General features: G+C 46.9%; 1 protein-coding gene across 1 annotated transcript in view; it reads right to left on the reverse strand.

Annotated features, from left to right (window-relative positions):
* Window positions 1-3,281: 3,281 nt before the first annotated feature.
* The window catches only part of LOC142786329 (uncharacterized), a gene marked incomplete at its 3' end in the record, with an annotated part of 185,926 nt that continues 166,738 nt past the window's right edge, over window positions 3,282-22,469 (reverse strand). The window contains exons 6-7 of the mRNA XM_075883963.1: window positions 4,618-4,831; window positions 3,282-3,444 (exon numbers count right to left, since the gene is read on the reverse strand). Coding sequence (XP_075740078.1) covers window positions 3,282-3,444; window positions 4,618-4,831 — 377 coding nt within the window. The remainder of the gene's footprint in view (window positions 3,445-4,617; window positions 4,832-22,469) is intronic.

Raw genomic sequence — 22,469 nt, forward strand, 5'->3', positions numbered from 1 at the left:
ATACTTCTAATATTAAGCATTATCTTTGAGCTGAACTTTCGGTGGTTACTTTTTTTCAGGAAATCACAGAGGAGTGCGAAAACAAAGCCAAATATGAAATAGTCACACACATGCACGCCATTGCTCAAGCATTTCGAAGAGTTCTTTTGTTGATAAAATGGCAGTGCTCCCTTTCTACAGTATCACAGTGTGCGTCATACTTCTTACATACACGCGCGCATGCACACTCGCCTTGTGGCTTCGGGACTTTGTTTGCCACACACGAATGGCTGAGTTAGCTCCACAATTAAGCTACAATTATTGAAATTGGATGAATACAAGGGAAACGGATTGTCCGAGCACCACATAGGGACTCCAGGGGGCCTTCAACAAGGTGTTGGGTCACAACCTGAACCCATATATAAAACCTTGAAAGACTGTACGAGAGAAATAAAGATCACAAAAAAACAAAAAGAAAACATGAATTACCTCTTCAACGTGCACCGGGCCATTTATGAATAAGAATTAAACTTCCGGGGACTCGTTTTTTACCCACTACTGGCTGATATCATCCATCTACCTTACTGCAAGACCTTGATAACTTTGCGCGCAGTCTACGCCTTCAGTCATACTTATTGCACAAAAACCACTGAAAAACCACTACTATAATGCCTCTGAATTTGGGTCAACAGAGTATACCGATCTGCCAGCGAGACAAGCATTTGATACTTTTATCGAAGCCGTCGAGACAGACATCTTTTGAAATTAGAACACACAGAGACAAGCAGTCGCTCAATACCTATGAAGGAAAGAGTATAATGTACCTAAAACACTCGGTAATCTAACAGATATCATTATAAATGCAGCGAATAGAGAGGAAGGGAGTGTCATTTTAATAAGTAAAACATACATATCCTAAAGGGCATCCACGAATTACCTGAAAGCTATTTCCGCAAACCACTATTTAAAGGCCGAACGCTAGAACAACAAGCAACAATGAACACCGCACCTAATGATCTTCTATTAAGATCGGAGTGTTAGATCCGAAACTGTAGGCACTTACTGTAGCAGGTGCCTCACCAGAAGGTTTCCCAATGCCTAGAGAAATACACAACAAAATAAACCCCGGCTGACCAATAATTTCAGAAAAATTACGTCACCAAACCATTATCAAGTTACGTAGACTGCCCAGTTATGAAGATACCACTTACAAACTCTTTTTACCTACGCAATAGCAGCCACTTCCTATGGACGATGAAACATGCGAAAATATGTGATGGTGCTTTCTTTGTACCTATTGATGTAACTTCCCTTTACGCCGATAGTCCTCAAGGTGATGGCATCAAACTATTTGTAGAGTCATTTCGTGCACAACAATTCGATGACTCGCCTAGTGCAACACTCAATGACACCGTTATGAGTCTCGTTCTTCAACTTTATACTTGAAAGGTTTATAACTAATGCTATTTACCAATAAGTGGCGCTGCTATGGCGACACTAATTGCACCTAGGTATGCAAAATTGAGTATTCGCAATCCAGAAAATTAAGCCTCTTTTTTGCAAACGCTTCACCTATGATGTTTTTATAATCTGGAGGAATATACTACTTGACCTAATTAAATTTATAGAATATTTCAACAAAGTTCATTAAGACATAACAATCACTTATGCCTACACAACATCTGAAATGAATTTCCTTGATGTTCATGACAGCTTGAAGATGTATCAATAAGTACAAAGGTTTACAAAATGCCCCTGCCTCACCAAAGTGAGTCGTGAGAAACCGAAATAGATTTCTTGCGCCCAGAGAGGTGACCTTGCCGTCAAACATTCGCCTTCCCCCAATTCAGCCACCGCATTGAGAGGGGCCCAGCCAGCGATTGGTCGAGAGTGAGAACCGAGTGGACGGGAGAGTCAGGCGCCAGCGTTCTCAAATCTACGTTGGCGTTTCACAGTGGCGTCTTGAACACACATTTTCGGATGTTTTTGAGAGGCGCCGAGCCAGCGAACGGTCGAGAGTGAGGAGCGAGTGAACGGGATAGTTGGAGCAGGGAGAATAAAAAGCGAACGGCGAGAAAAGAGTGGCGAAGCACTGCACCTCTCCTCTCGTGTAGTCTCATGCACCACATGCTTCGCTTGCTAGGTGTGAGGATAAGTGCTCGCACCTGCTGGCATAGGAAGGGAGTGAGAGGAAATAATAATACCTGCCGGCACGCGGCTGCCGCTGCTGCATGCCTGACATAGCCCGATTGAGAAATGCATTCGCATTTAAATCCCTACAAATGGGCAGCATTACGTTTACTTCGGCAGTTGCCACCCACGTCACCCATCGATTCAGAAGAATTCGTTCCCGCCCCGAAGACTTCGAGGCCAACGCCGAGAAGTTTCGCAACGCACTTGCACAGCCCTATTCTCCACGGCCTATCGCACTTACTTGATGACGCCACCAACCTCATAGTGTGCAGTACTCAAGTTCTAGCCTGTTGACTTTTTTCAATAACTTACAACTTCTTTGTAAGCTCGATCTCCTAACTTTTCTAGTTTAGAAAAACATAAAAGAAGAGCCGAACGATTGAGACGTGACAATGAACTCCGGATGCGTCTTTGTAGAGCTACAAAGCTTTTTCTTATCACCATCTGTCTTTTATTTTTTATTTTCTTATGATATAGTTCGCTGCACATTTTTACCTATGATTATCGGCAAGATCTGCGCTCGCAATCGCAGCAAGGAGGCATCTTTCGAGTATTCCTGCACACTCGTCGGGCGACTAAGAGGTGACTCCCTGTATAAAGGCAAGCACTAAGTGGTAAAGGATCTCAATTCTCCTCAGCACTATAGTTAAGCCACTGGTCCGAAATTTTAACTTACAGCTCTTCACAGAACAAACCAGTTCTTTACCGATTTTCGGCACCGTACTGAAATTACATACTGGTAAGCTTTTTACAGCACTCACCACATGTTGTAAAGCTTCGTCCCCTCACCTTGAAGCACGAGCCAATAAGGAGCGGGGAGCTGCATGAGTCAGAATAAATTTTCCATATTCCTCACTTTTAATATATCTTTTTCTTTTTGCCTCTTTCTTCTCTTCCTCTGGCTCGGCTCAGAGCACGAAAATAAAGAAGCGCATTAACATCTGGTAAATTCAGTCTTAATGAAGATCAGTCTCCTATCACAACGCAGACAAATAAGAAGTTTTGGGCAAGCATGCGCCCTCGTAATAAGTATATTTTTTCTATATAAACTGTCGTATACAGTTCAAGTGTGTAAATGAATAACAAAGTTTCTGTCGCAGTGTTCTCACCTTTAGAATCAACAGCATTTGTTTCATGACCAATCCATCGTAACCATTCGAGGCAGTGTCCAGGCAGCCATAGTTGCGAATCCTAAATTTCAAAAAAATATTCAGCAAGTAAGGTAGTGCGGTCGAATCCTCATCAAGCCAGTTGAACAGCTCCTTTGTGTACCTGCGTGAAATCAGAGTTCCTTTCTAGAGTTTAAAACACCCCTAGAAAAAAACTTGGTTGTATTTTTCTATAAATTTTGTGAAAGTACAGTGAGCAATCTGGTCACCTCCATTTACACCATAATGCACCATTCAGCATTAGCAATGATATCATCTGGAACTGAGCCACCCAGTCTTTCTGATAATCTATCTATCTATCTATCTATCTATCTATCTATCTATCTATCTATCTATCTATCTATCTACCTATCCTTCTATCTATCTATCTATCTATCTATCTATCTATCTATCTATCTATCTATCTATTTGTTGATATAAAGCTTAGCGTCACTCTAAATAATTCGTGCAATGCTGGGTTTCAGCAGAGCTCGTGGTACCTGGCTAATCCTGATGGCACTAGGCTTTTTTCCTCCTACTTTATTTCCCCCCATTCGCATCTTGACTATGCATGACTAAGTTTGGCATCCCTCTTTCTTTTTTATCTCTGTTTGTTTTTATTTCTATCTTGATAGCTCTAGGCTCCTTATAGCAGGACCGGATTTAGCGGGAAGACTTTAGACCTCATTCGCACAAAAGCTCTTCTTCTCCGATTTGTTGTGTGGCTAGCACTTCACCCGTGACTTGACGCAGCTGCCATGTGTACAGATGTTCCTTATTGCTTATTGGAGCATAAACTGTGGCGTGAACATTGATGTTTCATCACACTGAGCCCGAGACCAGCTTCCCTACAAAAGCAACCTTGCCTTTACGTTTTTTGAACTCAAAGATTGTTGATCTCACCCCGACGCGGTGGTCTAGTGGCTAAGGTACTCGGCTGCTAACCCGCAGGTCGCGGGATTGAATCCCGGCTGCGGCAGCTGCATTTCCGATGGAGGCGGAAATGTTGTAGGCCCGTGTGCTCAAATTTGGGTGGACGTTAAAGAACCCCAGGTGGTCGAAATTTCCGGAGCCCTCCACTACGGCGTCTCTTATAATAATATGGTGGTTTTGGGACGTTAAACCCCACAAATCAATCAATCAAGATTGTTGACCTCTTTAGACGGTGGCAAACAATGAAGTTTGCGTCCATTTGCTTTTCGGTTCAACAAAGGTTGGAAGATATAAAGCGTGTTTAGCACATTTGGCATGTTACTGAACTGAACGAGTGCAGAAAGAAGAGAAAAACTATGCTCACTTGTATGCCAAACCGGTGCCGGTAACAGCCTTCTTAACCCACCAGTGATGGTTTATAAATAAGCCCATAGAAGAATCCAATGTGCCGTTGAGCACGAAGCCTTTCTTGAAAAGTGAATCGTAGAACAGGTAATCGCACGGACCATCTTCAGGGAGCATGTGTGGCGCGCCGAGCTTGTCACCCATCGTGCACAGCAGGCTTACCAATCTGCCTTCTGTGAAAGTTTATGAAAGAAATAGGTTGAAATTGAAATGTGAAGTATTCGTAGAAATAGTACAAATGATGTGAATATACAACGTGAAAAGAGTGCTAACATGTAAACAGACCACATATTGCAGACATAGCGTAGCCACAAAAGAGATTATTCCTGAACTAATGCTAAAACATCCAGAACAGACAAAGCACAGGGATTATGAAATCTTATGCAACATGTGTAAGTATTCAGTGTTGCAAACGTGTTCAGTAGAAACTGAAGCAAAACTTGTCCGAAGAAATGTTAAGGGTGCAACCCACATAGCTGAAAGAAGGCAGACAACAGGATGCGCATTCCTATCCTCCTGTACTCTTATATCTATCTATAAAGCTTTATCCCTCTCTCTCACTATATATATATATATATATATTGTGGTAAAGCCTTTGAACAGTGGGTCATCCTCTTCAGCGCCTTCTACTGGGTCGCCCTTTTTCTTAAGAAGAAGAGCAGCTCGTGCAGAGAGTCGATCCCCGCATTGACTGTCGCTGTCGTGAATCATCGCTGAGTGTCCGTCAATAAACCGCTTAACAATTTGGTGGAGAGTGCTGAGAGTGCTGTGCCCTTCAAACACCTTCGGTCAGCATTCGATGCCCTTGGAGCTTCGATCCCGTACCGTGCCTCCAACCATGTACCAAGACACCGCCCAGCAAACGCTTCCTCCTACGTCGCCGCCATGTCCCGGTGTCCCCCGCATCCGCGACCCTCCTGTCTTCACCGGCGCGGATGGCACCGACGTCGAGGACTGGCTTGCCATGTACGAACGTGTGAGCGTCCCCAATCATTGGGATGAGGCAGCTAAACTCGGTAACCTGTTCTTCTACCTTGCGGGTGTGGCCGGAATGTGGTACAATAACCACGTATCTGAGTTCCCGACTTGGTCCGCTTTTAAAACCGCTGTCGTCGACGTGTTCGGCCGCCCTGCTGTTCGTAAGCTGCAAGCTGAACAGCGTTTACGTGAACGAGCCCAGCAGACCGGTGAGTCCTCCACAAGTTATATCGAGGACATCCTTGACTTGTGCAAGAAAGTCGACCTGAACATGTCAGAGGCTGACAAAATCACGCATGTTCTAAAAGGCATCGCCGACGATGCCTTCACCATGCTCCTGGCGAAGAACCCCCGCACTGTGGCAGAAGTCATCATGTTATGCCAAAGTTACGATGAGCTGCGGCGGCAGCGCTTGATGACCCGTCGTCCGCCACCACGTGATGCTGATCTCTTGGCCTTGTCAGCAGTTCCAGACCACGCAACCTTGCTCGCCGAAATCAAGTCGTTCGTGCGTGAGGAAGTTGCCCGCCAGGTCTCTCTACTGGCTTTTGCTTCCCCACAACAAGCTCAACAGCCATCAAGTACACTTCTACCTCCGCTCCGCCGAGCCATTCAGCAGGAAATCGCGGAGGTCGTCCCTGAATACCACCAGCCACCTCCTGCATCTGTGCCACTCAGCTACGCCCAAGTTGTTGCCAGGCCGCCCCCACCGATTTCTGTCACTGTTCCGCTAAATTACACCGAAACCGTCGCGAGGCCCCAGGCCTTTGGAGAACCTGTCTCGCCTACATACGCCGGCGTCACCCACGTGCCCCGAGTGCCGCCTACTATGCACTCATATCAGCAACCGGCTCGCCAATTGCGTTCTGCGACATGGATGCGACCAGCAAACCAATGGCGCACTGCTGATAATCGCCCCATCTGTTTTGCTTGCGGTTGCGTCGGTCATGTGGCACGATATTGCAATCGTGTGCAGCAACCGCAGGTCGCCTCCAACTTTCCCAGCCCATCAAGCCGCTCTTAAGACCAACCGCCGCCTATGTCACCGTCGTCCCGCCCCGTTCCGTCTACCCGCCGTTCACCATCTCCACGACGTCGCTCACTGTCACCGATGCAGCCACGTCCACTCGAGGGCGACCAGGAAAACTAGTCGTCGCAGTCCACGAGGCAAGGGCTGCGACGCTGTCGAACTGCGGAAGCCCTCAGGAAAGCCCGTCGAACGTGATAGACGTGCTTGTGGATGGCGTTCGTGCATCTGCCCTTGTAGATACTGGAGCCGCCGTATCCGTGATGGACGAAAAACTTTGCCGATTACTGCGCAAAGTGACCACGCCGCTTTGCGGGCTCTCCCTCCGTACAGCCAGCGCCCAAAGCATTCACCCTACAGCGATGTGTACAGCCCGCCTTATGATTCAGGACGTGATGTATGCGGTCGAATTTATCATAATTTCTTCATGCTCTCACAACGTCATCCTAGGATGGGATTTTCTCTCCCGCCACGACGCCGTCATTCATTGCGCACCAGCAGAAATAGAACTCGCGCCATTCTCTTCTTTGACGCCGGCCGACAGTCCACCCGCTGCAAGCAAGTTACTCGTCAGAAACGACACTCAAGTGCCTGCAAACTCGTCCGTTGTGGTGTCGCTCTACTGCGCAAGCCTTTCTGACACCGCTGCACTCCTCTCGCCATCTCATCGTGTTTTCATAAGAAAAAGCTTGCTCGTTCCTTTCGCGACCGTGCAACTCACTCACTGCAGCACCACTATTTTTGTTGTGAACTCATCTCCGTACAGCGTTACGTTGGTGCGAGGAGAATGTCTCGGCAGCGTGGAACCCATCGAAGACGCGCAAGTTATGGATCAACCCGATGACCTGCACTACCCAAGTTCCTGTACGCTTGGTGCTGTTTCGACATCTGCTTCATCATCCGATGATATATTCGGTCCCTGCATACCCGACGACCTTACGCAGGGCCAGCGTTCCCAGCTTTTGGGCCTGTTGGAAGAATTCCGCTCTGCTTTCGATGTCGCTCAACCTTCTCTCGGCCGCACATCCACCGTTACGCATCGCATCGACACAGGCGCACAGCCACCGCTGCGGCAACGTCCATATCGCGTATCTCCCACAGAACGCCGTGTAATCAACGAGCAAGTCGACGACATGCTTCGCCGCGATGTTATTCGCCCCTCTAGCAGCCCCTGGGCATCTCCTGTCGTTCTCGTCATGAAGAAGGACGGTTCTGTGCGGTTCTGTGTGGACTACCGACGCCTCAACAAGATCACTCGTAAGGACGTGTATCCACTACCGCGGGTAGATGACGCGATTGACAGCCTGCAAGGAGCAGAATTCTTTTCATCCCTCGATTTGCGCTCAGGGTACTGGCAAGTACCTATGGCTGAGGACGCTCGACCAAAGACCGCTTTTGTCACCCCCGACGGCTTGTACGAGTTTAACGTTATGCCGTTTGGGCTGTTCAATGCGCCCGCCACCTTTGAGCACATGATGGATACAGTTCTGCGTGACCTGAAATGGCACACGTGCCTGTGCTACCTCGATGACGTCGTCGTTTTTGCTCCTGACTTCTCGACGCACCTTCAACGCCTTCGGCATGTTTTAACGCGTCTGAGAAACGCCAGTCTGCAACTGAACCTAAAGAAGTGCCAATTTGCAGCTCGGCAGCTGACAATACTCGGCTACGTCGTGTCCAAGGACGGAATTCTCCCTGATCCAACCTAGCTTCGGGCCGTGACCAAGTTCCCCAAGCCGACATCCGTGAAGGAACTGCGCAGTTTCGTAGGACCTTGTTCCTACTTTCGGCGCTTCATTCGAAACTTCGCGACTATCATATCGCCGCTGACGAAGCTTCTCGGAAGTAACGGGCCTTTCAATTCGTGGTCATCACAGTGCGACGACGCTTTCAGAACACTTCGTCGTTTGTTGACGTCGCCTCCCATACTCCGCCACTACGACCCTACGGCCCCTACAGAGGTACACACGGATGCCAGTGGTGTCGGCCTCGGCGCTGTCCTTGCGCAGCGCAAACCAGGGTTCCCGGAATATGTCGTGGCGTACGCGAGCCGTACGCTTACTAAAGCAGAGAATAATTACACAGTCACCGAGAAAGAATGTTTGGCAATCGTCTGGGCCCTTGCAAAGTTCCGACCTTATTTGTATGGTCGCCCATTTGATGTCGTCACCAACCACCACGCACTATGCTGGTTGTCGTCATTGAAAGATCCCTCAGGCCGTCTCGCCCGGTGGGCACTTCGCCTGCAAGACTATGACATCCGCGTGCTGCACCGCAATGGAAGGCAACATGCTGACGCCGACGCCCTGTCGCGCTCTCCCTTGCCTGACGACAATGCCAACAACTCAGTGTCTCACCTTGCCATTTCTTCGACTAGCATTCATGCTATTGCTACTGAACAGCGCAAGGATAAATGGATTGCCTCACTGATAGACTTGCTGACTGATCCATCCACTCCATCCACTCGCGTGTTGCGTCATCAAGCCCACCATTTCGCCGTTCGCGACGACCTCCTCCATCGACGCAATTACAACGGTGACGGCCGCCAGTGGCTACTAGTCATACCTCGCAGTCTACGCTCTGACATATGCGAATTATTTCATTCTGATCCGCAGTGTGCGCACTCCGGGGTATCGAAGACTTACCACCGCATTCGCCAACGGTACTTTTGGCGCGGCATGTACCGCTACGTGCAGAAATTCGTTCGCTCCTGCATAGAATGTCAGCGCCGCAAAACTTCAACGCACCTGTCGCCGGTAGGTCTGCAACCTCTACCTTGCCCTGCCAGGCCATTTGGGCGCGTTGGCATCAATTTGTATGGGCCACTTCCACTAACGTCGGCTGGTAACCGCTGGGCCATTGTTGCTGTGGACCACCTCACGCGATACGCCGAAACGGCCACTCTTCCCGCGGCTACAGCGAGCGATGTGGCTTCCTTTCTGCTCCAACAATTCATTCTACGACACGGCCCACCCCAGGAACTTTTCAGTGACCGAGGCCGTGTCTTCCTGTCTGAAGTCGTTCAAGCCATTCTCAAAGAGTGCAACGTTGTTCACCGCAAAACTGCTGCTTACCACCCGCAGACGAATGGCTTCACAGAACGCTTCAACCGTACGCTAGGCGACATGCTCTCCAAATACGTCGCCGCCGATCACACAAATTGGGATTCCATTCTACCCTTCGTCACCTACGCATATAATACCGCCCCTCAGAGCACTACTGGCTTTTCACCTTTCTTTTTATTATATGGAAGGCACCCGTCACACACCATCGACACGATACTTCCGTACAGGCCAGATCCGTCTGAGTGGGCACCTATTTCTGCTACAGCCAAGCTTGCTGAAGAATGTCGAGAGCTTGCAAAGACCTTTACTGGGCATGATCAAGAGCGGCAAAAAAGCATTCGCGCTGACGCCAGTACTACTGCACCCACATTCCTCCCTGGAGCGCTCGTCTGGCTCTCGATCCCTACTACTGCAACTGGCCTATCTTCAAAACTATTGCCTAAATACGAAGGCCCCTACCGTGTCGTCAAATGCACTTCCCCAGTCAACAACTTGATTGAACCCATCTAACAATCTTCGGACATGCGTCGTCGAGGACGCGACATTGTTAACGTGGAGCGCCTCAAGGCCTAACATGACCCGCTCATTGTAACCAGCTGTTAGGTCGCCACGCGGCTCCCTTTTCGTACCCGGGGTAGTTGTGGTAAAGCCTTTGAACAGTGGGTCATCCTCTTCAGCGCCTTCTAGTGGGTCGCCCTTTTTCTTAAGAAGAAGAGCAGCTCGTGCAGAGAGTCGATCCCCGCATTGACTGTCGCTGTCGTGAATCATCGCTGAGTGTCCGTCAATAAACCGCTTAACAATATATATTAATGAGATTTAACAGAGTGTAATGCCAAAGAATGTATAGGGGAAGTTAATAGAACCAATTGAATGTAAATAAGTAGAAAGAAAGGTGGGTGAAAAATTAACCAGCCTGCTCACGGCTGGGTAAATTTTCACCCAGCTTTCTTTCTTCTTATTTACATTTCATTGGTTCTAATAACTTCCCGTATACATTCTTTGGCATTACTCTCTGTTAGATCTCATTGTTATTGTGTCAAAACACGGAAAAAAAACGAGTCCATATGTAGACACCTCTTTTCAACCTATATATATATATATTGTGAGCATTATTCATGCGCGTAATCTTACATGTACATACTCATGATCATTAGTCTGACCTGTGTTGTGGGGCAGAGGCTCGGCAAATAAAAGAAGTGTCTTGCAGCAAAAAAGGTTGCCTTACAAGTGGTGGAGAGTGCTTTCTGGGCGCCTGGTCCTCTCTTTGCAGCGCGTTTTTGTTATTTTCGACTACTAACCATCCCTTGAGCTCCGGTCGGGTCGCCGTCTGCGCAGTCAGCCAACGGTCATGTCTCAAGGCGAGCACAACACGGCTCTATCCACCCCGCCTACACCTCTGGGCATGCCTTCATGGACTGTCACCGCCCCTCAAAAAGATCCCCTGATGTTCGCCGGCCTTCGCGGTGAAGACGTTGAAGACTGGTTGGATGAGTACGACCGTGTTAGTGCGCTAAACTATTGACATGATTCTGTGAAGCTGTCCCGCGTACCGTTCTATCTGACGGGGGTTGCTGAGACATGGTTTCTCAACCATCAAGTGGATTTACCGGACTGGCCTACCTTTGAGCAGGAGCTCCGTCAGATATTTGCCAACCCTTCTGTCCGTGCTGACATAGCTAAACGGAAGCTTGCTGAACATGTTCAGCACTCCGGTGAGTCTTATACTTTGTACATTGAAGATGTCCTCGCCCTATGCCGTCACGTCGACAGCTCGAAGGTGGGACATGACCGCGTTCGCCACCTGCTCAAGGGAATAGGCGCCGTCACATTTAAAGCTTTAGCGGCAAAGAACCCCACTACGATCGCGGATATCATCAGTACGTGTCAGCGACTCTATGACTTTCAACTGATACGTTTACAACCTGACACATGAGATCTCAGGCCAACGCATGACAATGAGCTCCGTGCGTTGATACGGTCCATGATCCGCGAAGAGCTGCAACTCCAGGCCATCTCGTCATCTTATGAGCTCCGCTTGACGCCTTCTGCAGGAAGCCTCCGCAACATCGTCAGGGAGGAACTCGTATTCATGACGTGTGAGCAAGTCCCGAGCACGCTGACCCCTCCAAAGCCGACATACGCTCAGGTGGTTGCAGCGTCACCTTCTCAGCAATCATCGCAGTATGTGTCAACTACGCAACCCCCACTGAATGCACTCGCCCCAAGGGCACCGCCTGCTTCTTTCAATGTCTGGCGTCCAACTCGACCGATTTGCTATTATTGCGGAATACGTGGCCACATCTCACGGTTGTGTCGTCGACGTCAACAAGACAAAAGGCAGGGCTATGGTAACTTCGAGAAGGATGAGTTTGCCCCTGCTCCACAACATCGCCAACCATACCAACTGTATCAACGCCACTCACCATCTCCACAGCACTTCGACGCAGCCAGTACCTTCCGCTCCTCGCGCCGTCGTTACCCGTCACCTATGCGCCGTTCCTCGTCACCACTTCGTCCGGCTACCACGGCGTCTGATCACCGCCCGGAAAACTAAACAGTGCAGCTTCAGGAGGGAAAGGTGCATTTGGCGGACTGCATCGAACTCCTCCGGAACGCCCTTCCAATGTACTTTCAGTGTGTGTTGAGGGTATATGGACTGAAGCCTTGGTGGACACAGGTGCATCGCTCTCAGTTACTAGTGTGGACTTGTGTTCCCGTTTACGCAAAGTGAAGACACCGTATGATGGCCCTCCCCTTCACTGTGCTAATGCGGTTTTTGTTCAGCCTTCTGGTGTTTGCACACCACGAGTTTTTATTGTGGGCATCCTTCACCATATTTTTTTTCTTTATTCTTTATTCATACATATCCCCGCTTTGCCAGAGGCGTTACAGCAGGGGGGTTACAAAGTTGAAAAAAATACATCTTCATTAACACTGCACACTTGCTTAGATGTCAAACAATTCCATTCATTAATAGTTTTAACAAAAAACGAGTTTGAATACAGGTTCGTCCTGGCCCGGCACGGCTTTATTTTGTGTATGTGGTCTGTACGTTGAGATATGTAATCTGGTCTTTTTAAGTAAGTGTCGCTGTCTAGTCCCGTTTTTTTATGAAATATCTGGTATAAAAGCTTCAAACGCAATTTTTTGCGACGGGACGACAGTAACTCCCAGTTTAACACCTTTTTCATTTCGGTACAACTCTGCTTTTGTCCGTACCGACCCAAAACAAACCTGGCTGCTCTGTTTTGTATTTTTTCTAATTTATTTATCAAACCTGTTTGTGTTGGGTCCCAAAGAGTACAGGCATACTCCAAGATTGGACGAATGCAAGTGAGGTAGGCCGTGCTTCTAAGGTTAGGATCTGCACATCTCAAATTCCTTTGAATATAATTCAACGCTATCGCGGCTTTGGAAACCACATAATCCACATGTGCATTCCAGGAACAATCATGCGACAGCAATACACCCAAATATTTGTACGAGTATTTTTTATCTAATTTATTTCCTCCTAGACAAAAATTTGCATCAAATATTTTTTTCTTCTTTGTAAAACACACATGAACGCACTTATTTGTGTTTAACTTCATTTGCCACTTAAGGCACCATTGATGAATACGTGCAAGATCAGCCTGCAATTCAAGGACATCATGTTCTTTCTGAATTTTTCTGTAGACTACGCAATCATCAGCAAAGAGCCGTATACTTGAGCTTACATCTTTGTTAATGTCATTTATAAAAATTATGAATAGCAGAGGCCCCAATACAGATCCCTGGGGGACGCCCGAAGTGACCTCTAGAAATTCCGACTTAGTACCATTCAGGACAACACATTGGCGGCGTTGTGACAGGTAATTCTCTATCCAATTAAAAATTCTCTCATCTATATTAAATATTCGTAATTTTTCGAGGAGCAGAGGATGCGAAACAGTGTCAAAAGCTTTACTGAAATCTAAAAAGATGCAGTCTGTTTGCCCACCTAGATCAATTTCGGATACTAGATCGTTGTAGAACTCGAGAAGTTGGGTCGTACAGGAAAAGCCCTTACGAAAACCGTGTTGAGTCTCTGTTAACAAATCGTAATCTAATAAATGCTTCATTAGAGCCTTATATATTACATGTTCAATGATTTTACATGATATCGAGGTAAGCGAAATAGGTCTATAATTCGTGACATCTTTTTTAGGACCTCCTTTGTGGATCGGGACTACATTTGCCACTTTCCAGTCTTGTGGCAACTGGCCAGTGCTTAGTGATTTTTCAAAGATCAGGTAAAGGTAGAGCGAAATGGGGTTAACGCACTGTTTTAAAACTCTTGGAGAGACACCGTCAGGGCCGATAGCTTTACTGTCGTCGAGATTCCTGAGCAAGGCCTCAATACCGCTGACACTAATTACAAGAGGTTCCATGAGAGGAACACTGCTACTTGGCAAGGGTGAGCTCAATGCAGATTTAGGAAGAAAAACGGATTGGAAGTAATTATTTAGGCACGTGGCTTTATCCGTATCATTGGAAAGAGTGCGTCCATCGAAAATAAGTTCATTTATTCCAACCGGATCAGACCCACATCCCTTTAGATATTGCCAGAAAGGTTTAGGATTTGTACTCATATTTTCATTCAATCGTTTAAAAAAATGGTGCTTTGCATTTACTGATTCTTCTTTATATTCACGTGTTAGCTCCTGTAGCTTCTTATAATGATCTTTACCTTTCATTTTTTTGTATTTTTTGAATACCCGTCTTCGTTTCTTAATTAGTTTCAGGATACTGTAAGTCACCCACGGTTTTTTACGTTTCTTAAGCTTAGCCGAATCCATACTTGGTATGTACTGCTCTGAGAGTTCGAGTATCTTATTTTTAAATGTGTTCCACAAATACTCTACACTGTGTTCCTCTACCAAGCATTCAAATACAGGCAAATAATCAAGAAGCCTTGCGGAAATTGACGGATAGTCGCCTTTGTCAAAAAAGAACAACTTTCTTCTGATACTCTTCGTGATTTTTTGAATTTTTGTTTTAACGCCTGCTACTACAACCTGATGGTCACTAATGCCTGGAATGATATCAACGTTACTTACTAAATTAGGGGAGTTACAAAAGAGAAGATCAAGGGTATGCTTAAGTCTTGTGGGTTCTAAAACGTACTGTATCAACCCAAAAGTGTCAACAATGTTCTTCATTTCTAGGTTATTACGGCTGGCATGCAGCACCTCGCATGAGTGACTTCGCCATTTTAGATCGGGTAAATTAAAATCACCCGCTAATAATATCGTACGGTCAGACGCCTGTGAAACGATGTCACCTAATAATTGCAAAATACTGGAGTTCGCGGCGGGCGGTCGATAAAACGTCCCAGCTACAAAAGAAAAATTGTTACTGACTGTAACAGTACTCCAGACAGATTCGACAGCGTCATTACCGATATCAAGATTAGCGGATGAAAGGGACGAGTGAACTAACAAGAAAACACCACCCCCATGATTCGGCCTATCTTTACGGTAGGCAGTATAATTGTTAGGAAACACTTCATGATCAGAGATGGATGGGTTGAGCCAAGATTCTGTACCGAACACGACATCGGCCTTCACGGTATCAAGCAAGCCAGCGAATTCATCTATTTTGTTTATTACACTTCGGCAATTCACTACTGCAATAATTAAATCACGATGAACGCAGATGGTACAATTTTCCTGTCATCGTTTAGACAAGGCAACGACTTCTTCCTTTTCATCATCCCACGTAAATGCTCTGCCGTTTATAATCAGTTTATCGGCTTTTAGCTTAACCAGGTTTTTCTTATCCGCCCTTTTCGCTTTACCATATTCCCAAAGCTTCTTTCGTACAGTGCGCGTTTCGAATGAATAGTCCTGCTCAATGCTGTACTGTGTACCTTTCAAATTCTTGGCTTTTTTAAGGACGACCTCTTTTTCCTTATCAGATGAAAAGTTCACAATAATTGGCCTTTTTTTCCGTTCATTAAAACGACCTACGCGATGTGCCCTTTGAACTGATGTCAGTTCGTATCCGAGTTGGGCAGTGCAGATGCCCTTAACGAGGGCCTCAGACTGTTCCCAAGTTTCATGCTGGTCATTATCGTCTATCCCGTAAAACACAAGGTTCATTCTACGGCTTCTGTTTTCGAGGTCGATATTTTTCTTTTGAAGAATTCGCATCTGATGAGTTAGATTCTTTATTACAGTGGCTTGCTCATGTACCAATTTCATGACGCTTTCTATATGGCCCTCGGTCATCTCTAGCTTGCTCTTTATTTCAGCTATGTTAGTATCACTGTTAGTTATCCTAGTATCAATATTCTCTAACTTACTCATAATAGTATCCTGCAACTTCTTCAAATAATCCATTTCACCTTTATCGAAAGGCCCAGGATTGAGCTCAATGTCTCCAGAAAGTAGTAGAAGAAGAGCAACATATAGCACTCGGTTCACAATAAAGCGAAAACGCTTCCCATTAACTCCAGTGCATTAACTCCAGTGCAATGACGCTTTGCGTGATGTATCCGCAGATGGGATGGCAGAACACACGTGTACCGCATGCCCGCCGAACGGCTGATGCGCAGTTTCCGTCCAAAAGACCGCAAAAACCTGCAAGAGCAGAAGTGTTTTGAGCTTCATGTCGGCAAGCGTGCCGGCTCCAATTCCCCAACAGTTCCTCGTTCTGTCATCGTGTACTAATGCGCTCATTTTAGGGGAGGACTTTCTGTCTCCAGCTTCAGCCGTAATATCTTGCCGTCAGAGGGTCATTGGTATGTCAGATACTACGCTTTCGTCTGATAAAGATGTTCATATACAGCGCTTCGTCACCGCTGATGACTGTTTTATTCCTCCAGGCAGTGAGCATATTCTGACCCTGACATCAGATAAGATCAGCACTGGTGATGTGTTCCTAGCACCGTGTGGGCACTACATCTTTGGTGGACTTACCATCGCTCCTAGCCTGGTGTGCTTTCATAATGGCAGAGCATTAGTTACGACAGTTAACTTTACTTCTTTGCCTGTTGCACTGCCCCAGGGCACCAGTGTGAATTGCTTCACAGATACCGAACCACTTTCTCTGGTGTCCCTTCACGCAGACGCATCATGTTTCTCTACGAGTACTGATGACGATGCTACGACGGCTGCTTTAACAGCCACAATAAATCCCGATCTCACGTCAGCGCAAAAGCAAGAACTTTTGGGTATCCTTCAAAAACACAGTGCTTCATTTGAAGTAAATTCCAAGCTTTTGGGTCGCACTTCCGTCACCGCACATCGAATTGAAACGGAAGACAATAGAATTATACGCCGCCGCTCATATTGAGTGTCATTTGCAGAGCGCAAAATCATCGAGAACAACGTTGCTGATATGCTCAAAAAAGATGTTATCCGGCCTTCGTCGAGCTCGCGGTCATCACCAGTAGTGCTAGTCCGAAAGAAGAACTCTCTGCAAGGCGCTGAATTTTTCTCCAGCCTGGATTTACGGTCTGGTTATTGGCAAATACCTATGCACAAAGCGGACAAAGAAAAAACTGTCTTTGCAACACCAGACAGGCTGTATGAATTCAACGTGATGTCATTCAGTTTATGTGATGCTCCTGCTATGTTTGAACGCATGATTGACACAGTTCTACGCGGCCTAAAATGGGACATATGTCTTTGTTATCTATATGACGTCGTCATTTTCTTCACTTCTTTTCGTCAGCACCTTGATCGTTTAGACGAAGTTTTGACGTGTATTTCTATTGCTGGACTTCAGCTAAATACAAGAAATGCCATTTCGCCAACAAGAAAATTAAGGTATTGGGCCACCTTGTCAGCGAAACTGGCGTTCGCCCGGATCCTGACAAGCTTGCTGCCGTGATACGCTTCCCTCGACCAGAAAATCAGAAACACCTACGAAGTTTCCTGGGCCTGGCATCCTACTTCCGCCGCTTCATCAGTCATTTTGCTGCCATCGCGTTGCCACTGAATAAGCTGCTGACATCCAGATCAACTTTCGCTTTTTTTTGATTGATTTTGTGGGGTTTAACGTCCCAAAACCACCATATGATTATGAGAGACGCCGTAGTGGAGGGCTCCGGAAATTTCGACCACCTGGGGTTCTTTAACGTGCACCCAAATCTGAGCACACGGACCTACAACATTTCCGCCTCCATCGGAAATGCAGCCGCCGCAGCCGGGAATCGAACCCGCGACCTGCGGGTCAGCAGCCGAGTACCTTAGCCACTAGACCACCGCGGCGGGGTTCATCTTCCGCTTGGAACGACGACTGTGAGCGTGCCTTCCAAGCCCTCAAGCATGCTTTAACATCCGACCCTGTTCTGTGCCATTTCGACGAGAACGCACCTACATGTCTCCACACCGACGCTAGTGGCAATGGCATTGGCGCAGTTCTTCTACAGCGGGATGCCACTTCACGGGAAAGAGTTCTTGCGTATGCTAGTCGTGCTCTTACGGCTGCTGAACAGAACTACTCCATAACTGAGCAGAAGTGCCTTGCTGTCGTTTGGGCCGTACAAACATTTCGACCGTATCTTTACGGACGCCACTTTACAGTTATTACAGGCCATCACATCTTGTGCTGGCTATCGTCACTGAAAAAACTTGTCTGGTCGCCTCGGTAGTTTGGTGCTCCGCCTACAAGAGTACAATTTTGACGTCACCTATAAGTCTGGCAAAAGACACCAAGATGCAGATGCTCGCTCTTGTTTCTCCCTTCCACTGTCATCATCAAGTAAGTCAGGTGATTGCTCGTCTGGTGGGCAAAACACTGCGTCACCCCTCACATTATCACAACTTGCAGTTATCGACACGCCGGCTTCAAATCACTTCACCGAGTTTGTCACAAGCCAGCGTGACGATCCATATTGCAATAGCAATATTCAACGCCTAAATGGTATATTACCTACTCCTAATGCTAGTTTGGGCCGACAAATATGGCCATTTAAGCTCGATAACAATGTGCTTCATCGTTACGTTTACACTACTGATGGACACCGCTGGGTTCTAGTACTTCCGCGTTCTCTACGTCACCAAGTCCTCGAAGCCTTTCACGACGACCCATGTGCGGGGCCACTAGGGATTTCACAAAACACAAAGCCGCATCAGGAAACGTTCCTTTGGCCTGGTATCTCTACCTTTGTGGCAAAGTACGTTGCATCTTGCCATCTGTGTCAACACCGGAAGCGACCAACTTTGTCTCTTGCTGGCCTTCTGCAACCCATCCTGTGTCCCGAGACTCCTTTCGCCATCGTTGGCATAAACCTACTAGGACCACTCCCCATTAAGCCAGCAGGTAATCGTTGGATTGTGACTGCTGTCGGTCACCTGACACGGTACACAGGGACTGCTGCACTACGCACAAGTTCTGCTCCAGACGTCGCAGACTTCTTTATGAATGCCATTGTATTGCGTCACGGTGCACCTCGCGTCCTCCTGAGTGATCGCGGCAAAACGTTCCTGTCCACCATAATCGAAACCCTTCCCATAACCTGTGGTACAGTACATAACACGACGTCAGCCTACCACCCCCAACTAATGGGCTGACAGAGAGATTTCATCGGACACTAACAGACGTGCTATCGATGTACATCGCACCAAACCACGACAACTGGGATACGATTTTGCCTTTTGTGACGTTTGCCCATAACACCACTGTTCAAAGAACTACTGGCTATTCGCCTTTCTACCTCGTGTACGGCCGTTCACCGACATTCACCATCGACGCCTCTTTCCTAAGTGTTCCAACTGACGCTTCGGCAACCGTATCAAAGCCGTTCATCACAAGGCTCGAGGAATGTCGGCAACGGGCTCACCTAAATACAGAAGCTCATCAGCAAGATCGCAAGCAGCGATACGACAGCTTTCATCGCGACGTCTCCTTCAGTCTGGGGGAAGAAGTGTTGCTTTGGACGTCCATTCCGACACCAGGATTGTGCGATAAATTTCAGTCACACTTCATTGGACCCTATACAATTAATGAACAAACGTCACCAGTGAACTACCGTGTCACTCCCAGTGACCTTTCTTTGGATCGTCGCTGTCGTGGTTCGGAGATTGTCCACGTATCGCCTCTGAAGCCATTCATTTGACGTTCCGTTTCCGTCTAACACGCGTCTGGGCGGGCCGCTCACGCGTGGGGAGGAGAAATAAGTGTGGGCATTATTCATGCGCGTCATGTTATCATATGTACATACTCATCATCATCAGTTTGACCTGTGTTTTGGGGCCGAGGCTCGGCAAGTAAAAGAAGTGTCTTGCAGCCAAAACGTTGTCTTACATTATATATATATAATACAAGGACATAAACGGGTACTGAAGAAGCTAGTTATTGAGCTAGCGGCAAGCAATTCAGCGACACCAAACCATCAAAGCCTCAAATAGAACCAAATGAATCGAGCTAGTGGAGCTTTCGAAGTTAATTATTAGGTGTAAGGTAGCCACATTAGAAGATATAACTTGGGAAATTGAGCAGGCTGTAAAAAGCGACAGAAGCCTGGAAGCTGCTAAAACAAAGTTGTGCGTAGCGGATGTATGCATTAAAGAACAAGAAGGCAATGTCATAACCAATATAAACAGGATAGTTGAAGTGGTTGACGAGTTCTGCAGAGAGCTGTACAGAAGCCGAAACAGCGAGGCTGATTTCGCAAGAAGCAGTTAGAGTCCAAGAAATTCGAGATCCCACCAGTAATGACAGGGGAAGCGAGGAAATCTCTAGAAGAAATTCAAAGAGGAAAAGCCAATGCTGAGGTTAAAGTGACATCTGACCTGGTGAAAGATGGTGAAAAAATTGTTTTAAAACAACTGGCCACCTTATGAACGATGTCTCTCTTGACGAGTGGGGGTAGCCAAACCTTGGAAGAATGCTTACATCACCCTAATGCATAAAAAAGCAGACGTCAATTACTGGAAAAAACAGGCCGAACCGTCATCTCCAAACTGTCTCTCATATAACACTATTTACAAAAGTTACAGCTTATAAAATCAAGGTGACATTCGAGTCAAATCAACGAAATAAACAAGCATTATTTTTTACAGGCTACCCTGTTGTAGACCATACGCATTCAATCAATCAGGTAATAGAGAAAATTTTGAACTGCAACTACTTGCTCTAAATGTTCTTCATGGATAACGAGAAGGCATTTGGCTCAGCCGAGACGTTAGCTCTGATGCACGCACTGTGGAATCTGAGCATCGATGAACCCTTCATAAACTTACTAGAAGAAATCTATAGTGGATTTATATTTATCATAGATGGTTGGTTGTTTGCGAAACATTATTGTGGTCCTTCAAGGCGCACGTTAGCACACAGCAGGTGAATCCCACGTTGGAACCGTTAGGCCAAACCTTTCTGCCGCTTCGCAGCCCTGCTGGACGGCCCAAAGTTTGCCATTTAGAAAGTGATGGAATGGTATTCTGTAACTAATCTCAAGTAGAAGGTATATAACAGCTGCCTCTTACCGGTGATTACCCAAGAGGAGATACGTGAAGAATTACAGAGACGTTTCAGCATTATTAGAGGATGATGCAGCGAGCTAGGTGGAGGAGAGTTGTAGGCGTGGCCTTGGGATAAAAAAACAGAGCATCGTAGGTCACAGAACCACCCGGATAAGGTTATCATAGCGTAAATCAACAAGAAGAAATGAACACGGGCCTGGAACGAAGCATACAGACAGGACAACCACTGATCGTCATGGGTAACCAAATATATTCGAAGAGGAAACAAATGCAAGAAGTCGAGACAAAAAGTTCGCTGGGGCCGACTAGAGTAAAAGTTCTCAGGCTTAACGTGGTGGCAGAAAGCGCAACATTAGGTTGATTCGCACATCGATAAGAGGCTTTTTCTCTTCATGCAGTGGGCATGGTCAGAATATATAAATATATGACGTGTTGGTTGAGACAGCGCTTAATCATCCCCAGGGCTCAGCAGCGAATGGCCACCAGTCTAATCTCAGACAGAGTGCGAGCACACCCGATGATGTTGTGTTGATACCCAGTGAAGATGAGGACAGAGACACAGACGGATGATGATTATTAAGATAATGAATATAGTAGTATAATATACTTTTGTTCAGCCAATTTTACAGGCCGATCATTTCGACCACTTGTGCGATCAGTCGACGCTGTTCTTCTTCCCTTTCGGCGCCAATCCCGTCGAGCCAAAAGGTGATGGAAAGGGATGAGAGAGGGTAATAGGTGAATTGCTGAGAAGTTGGGCAGTAAAACAGGCAGTGTGACAGGTCAGCATATGGGGAGGGGCATTTAGGAAAGCAGGGGTAAACCTATATTTATAAAGAAAAAGGTGAGAGGGCGTTATTAGGCAGTTCATTTGGATGTGCCGTAGAGTTCGAGCCTCGAGCGCAGTGAGTGATGGATGAGGGGGAGGGTAAAGACGCTTGTCGAGCCGGAGCTGGAGATATACCTCCTTGATAGTGTGACGCAAGGAGATCTGCCCATCGTTATTCACGGAGCTCTCACTGTCTTCCGAAGGTGTGGGCTAGGGAATGAACGGTGCCCAGTGCAATATATTGCGGGCAAGTTGATGAGCTAGCTCATTACCGATAATACCCGAATGTCCAGGAACCCAGCGGAGGAAGACAGTGGAGGGTTGAAGAGCAGAGGCCGCTCGCTCGACCTGCTGTTGAAGAGCAGGGGGCAACGTGTTGTTCTGTATGTGACAGATGGCGGCGTGAGAGTCAGAGGAAATCGTGTACTCGGGGAGAGAAGGGAGGGAGGAAAATGACTG

The sequence above is a fragment of the Rhipicephalus microplus genome, unplaced genomic scaffold (assembly GCF_043290135.1).
Source record: "Rhipicephalus microplus isolate Deutch F79 unplaced genomic scaffold, USDA_Rmic scaffold_22, whole genome shotgun sequence".
Classification (NCBI taxonomy): Eukaryota; Metazoa; Arthropoda; class Arachnida; order Ixodida; family Ixodidae; genus Rhipicephalus; species Rhipicephalus microplus.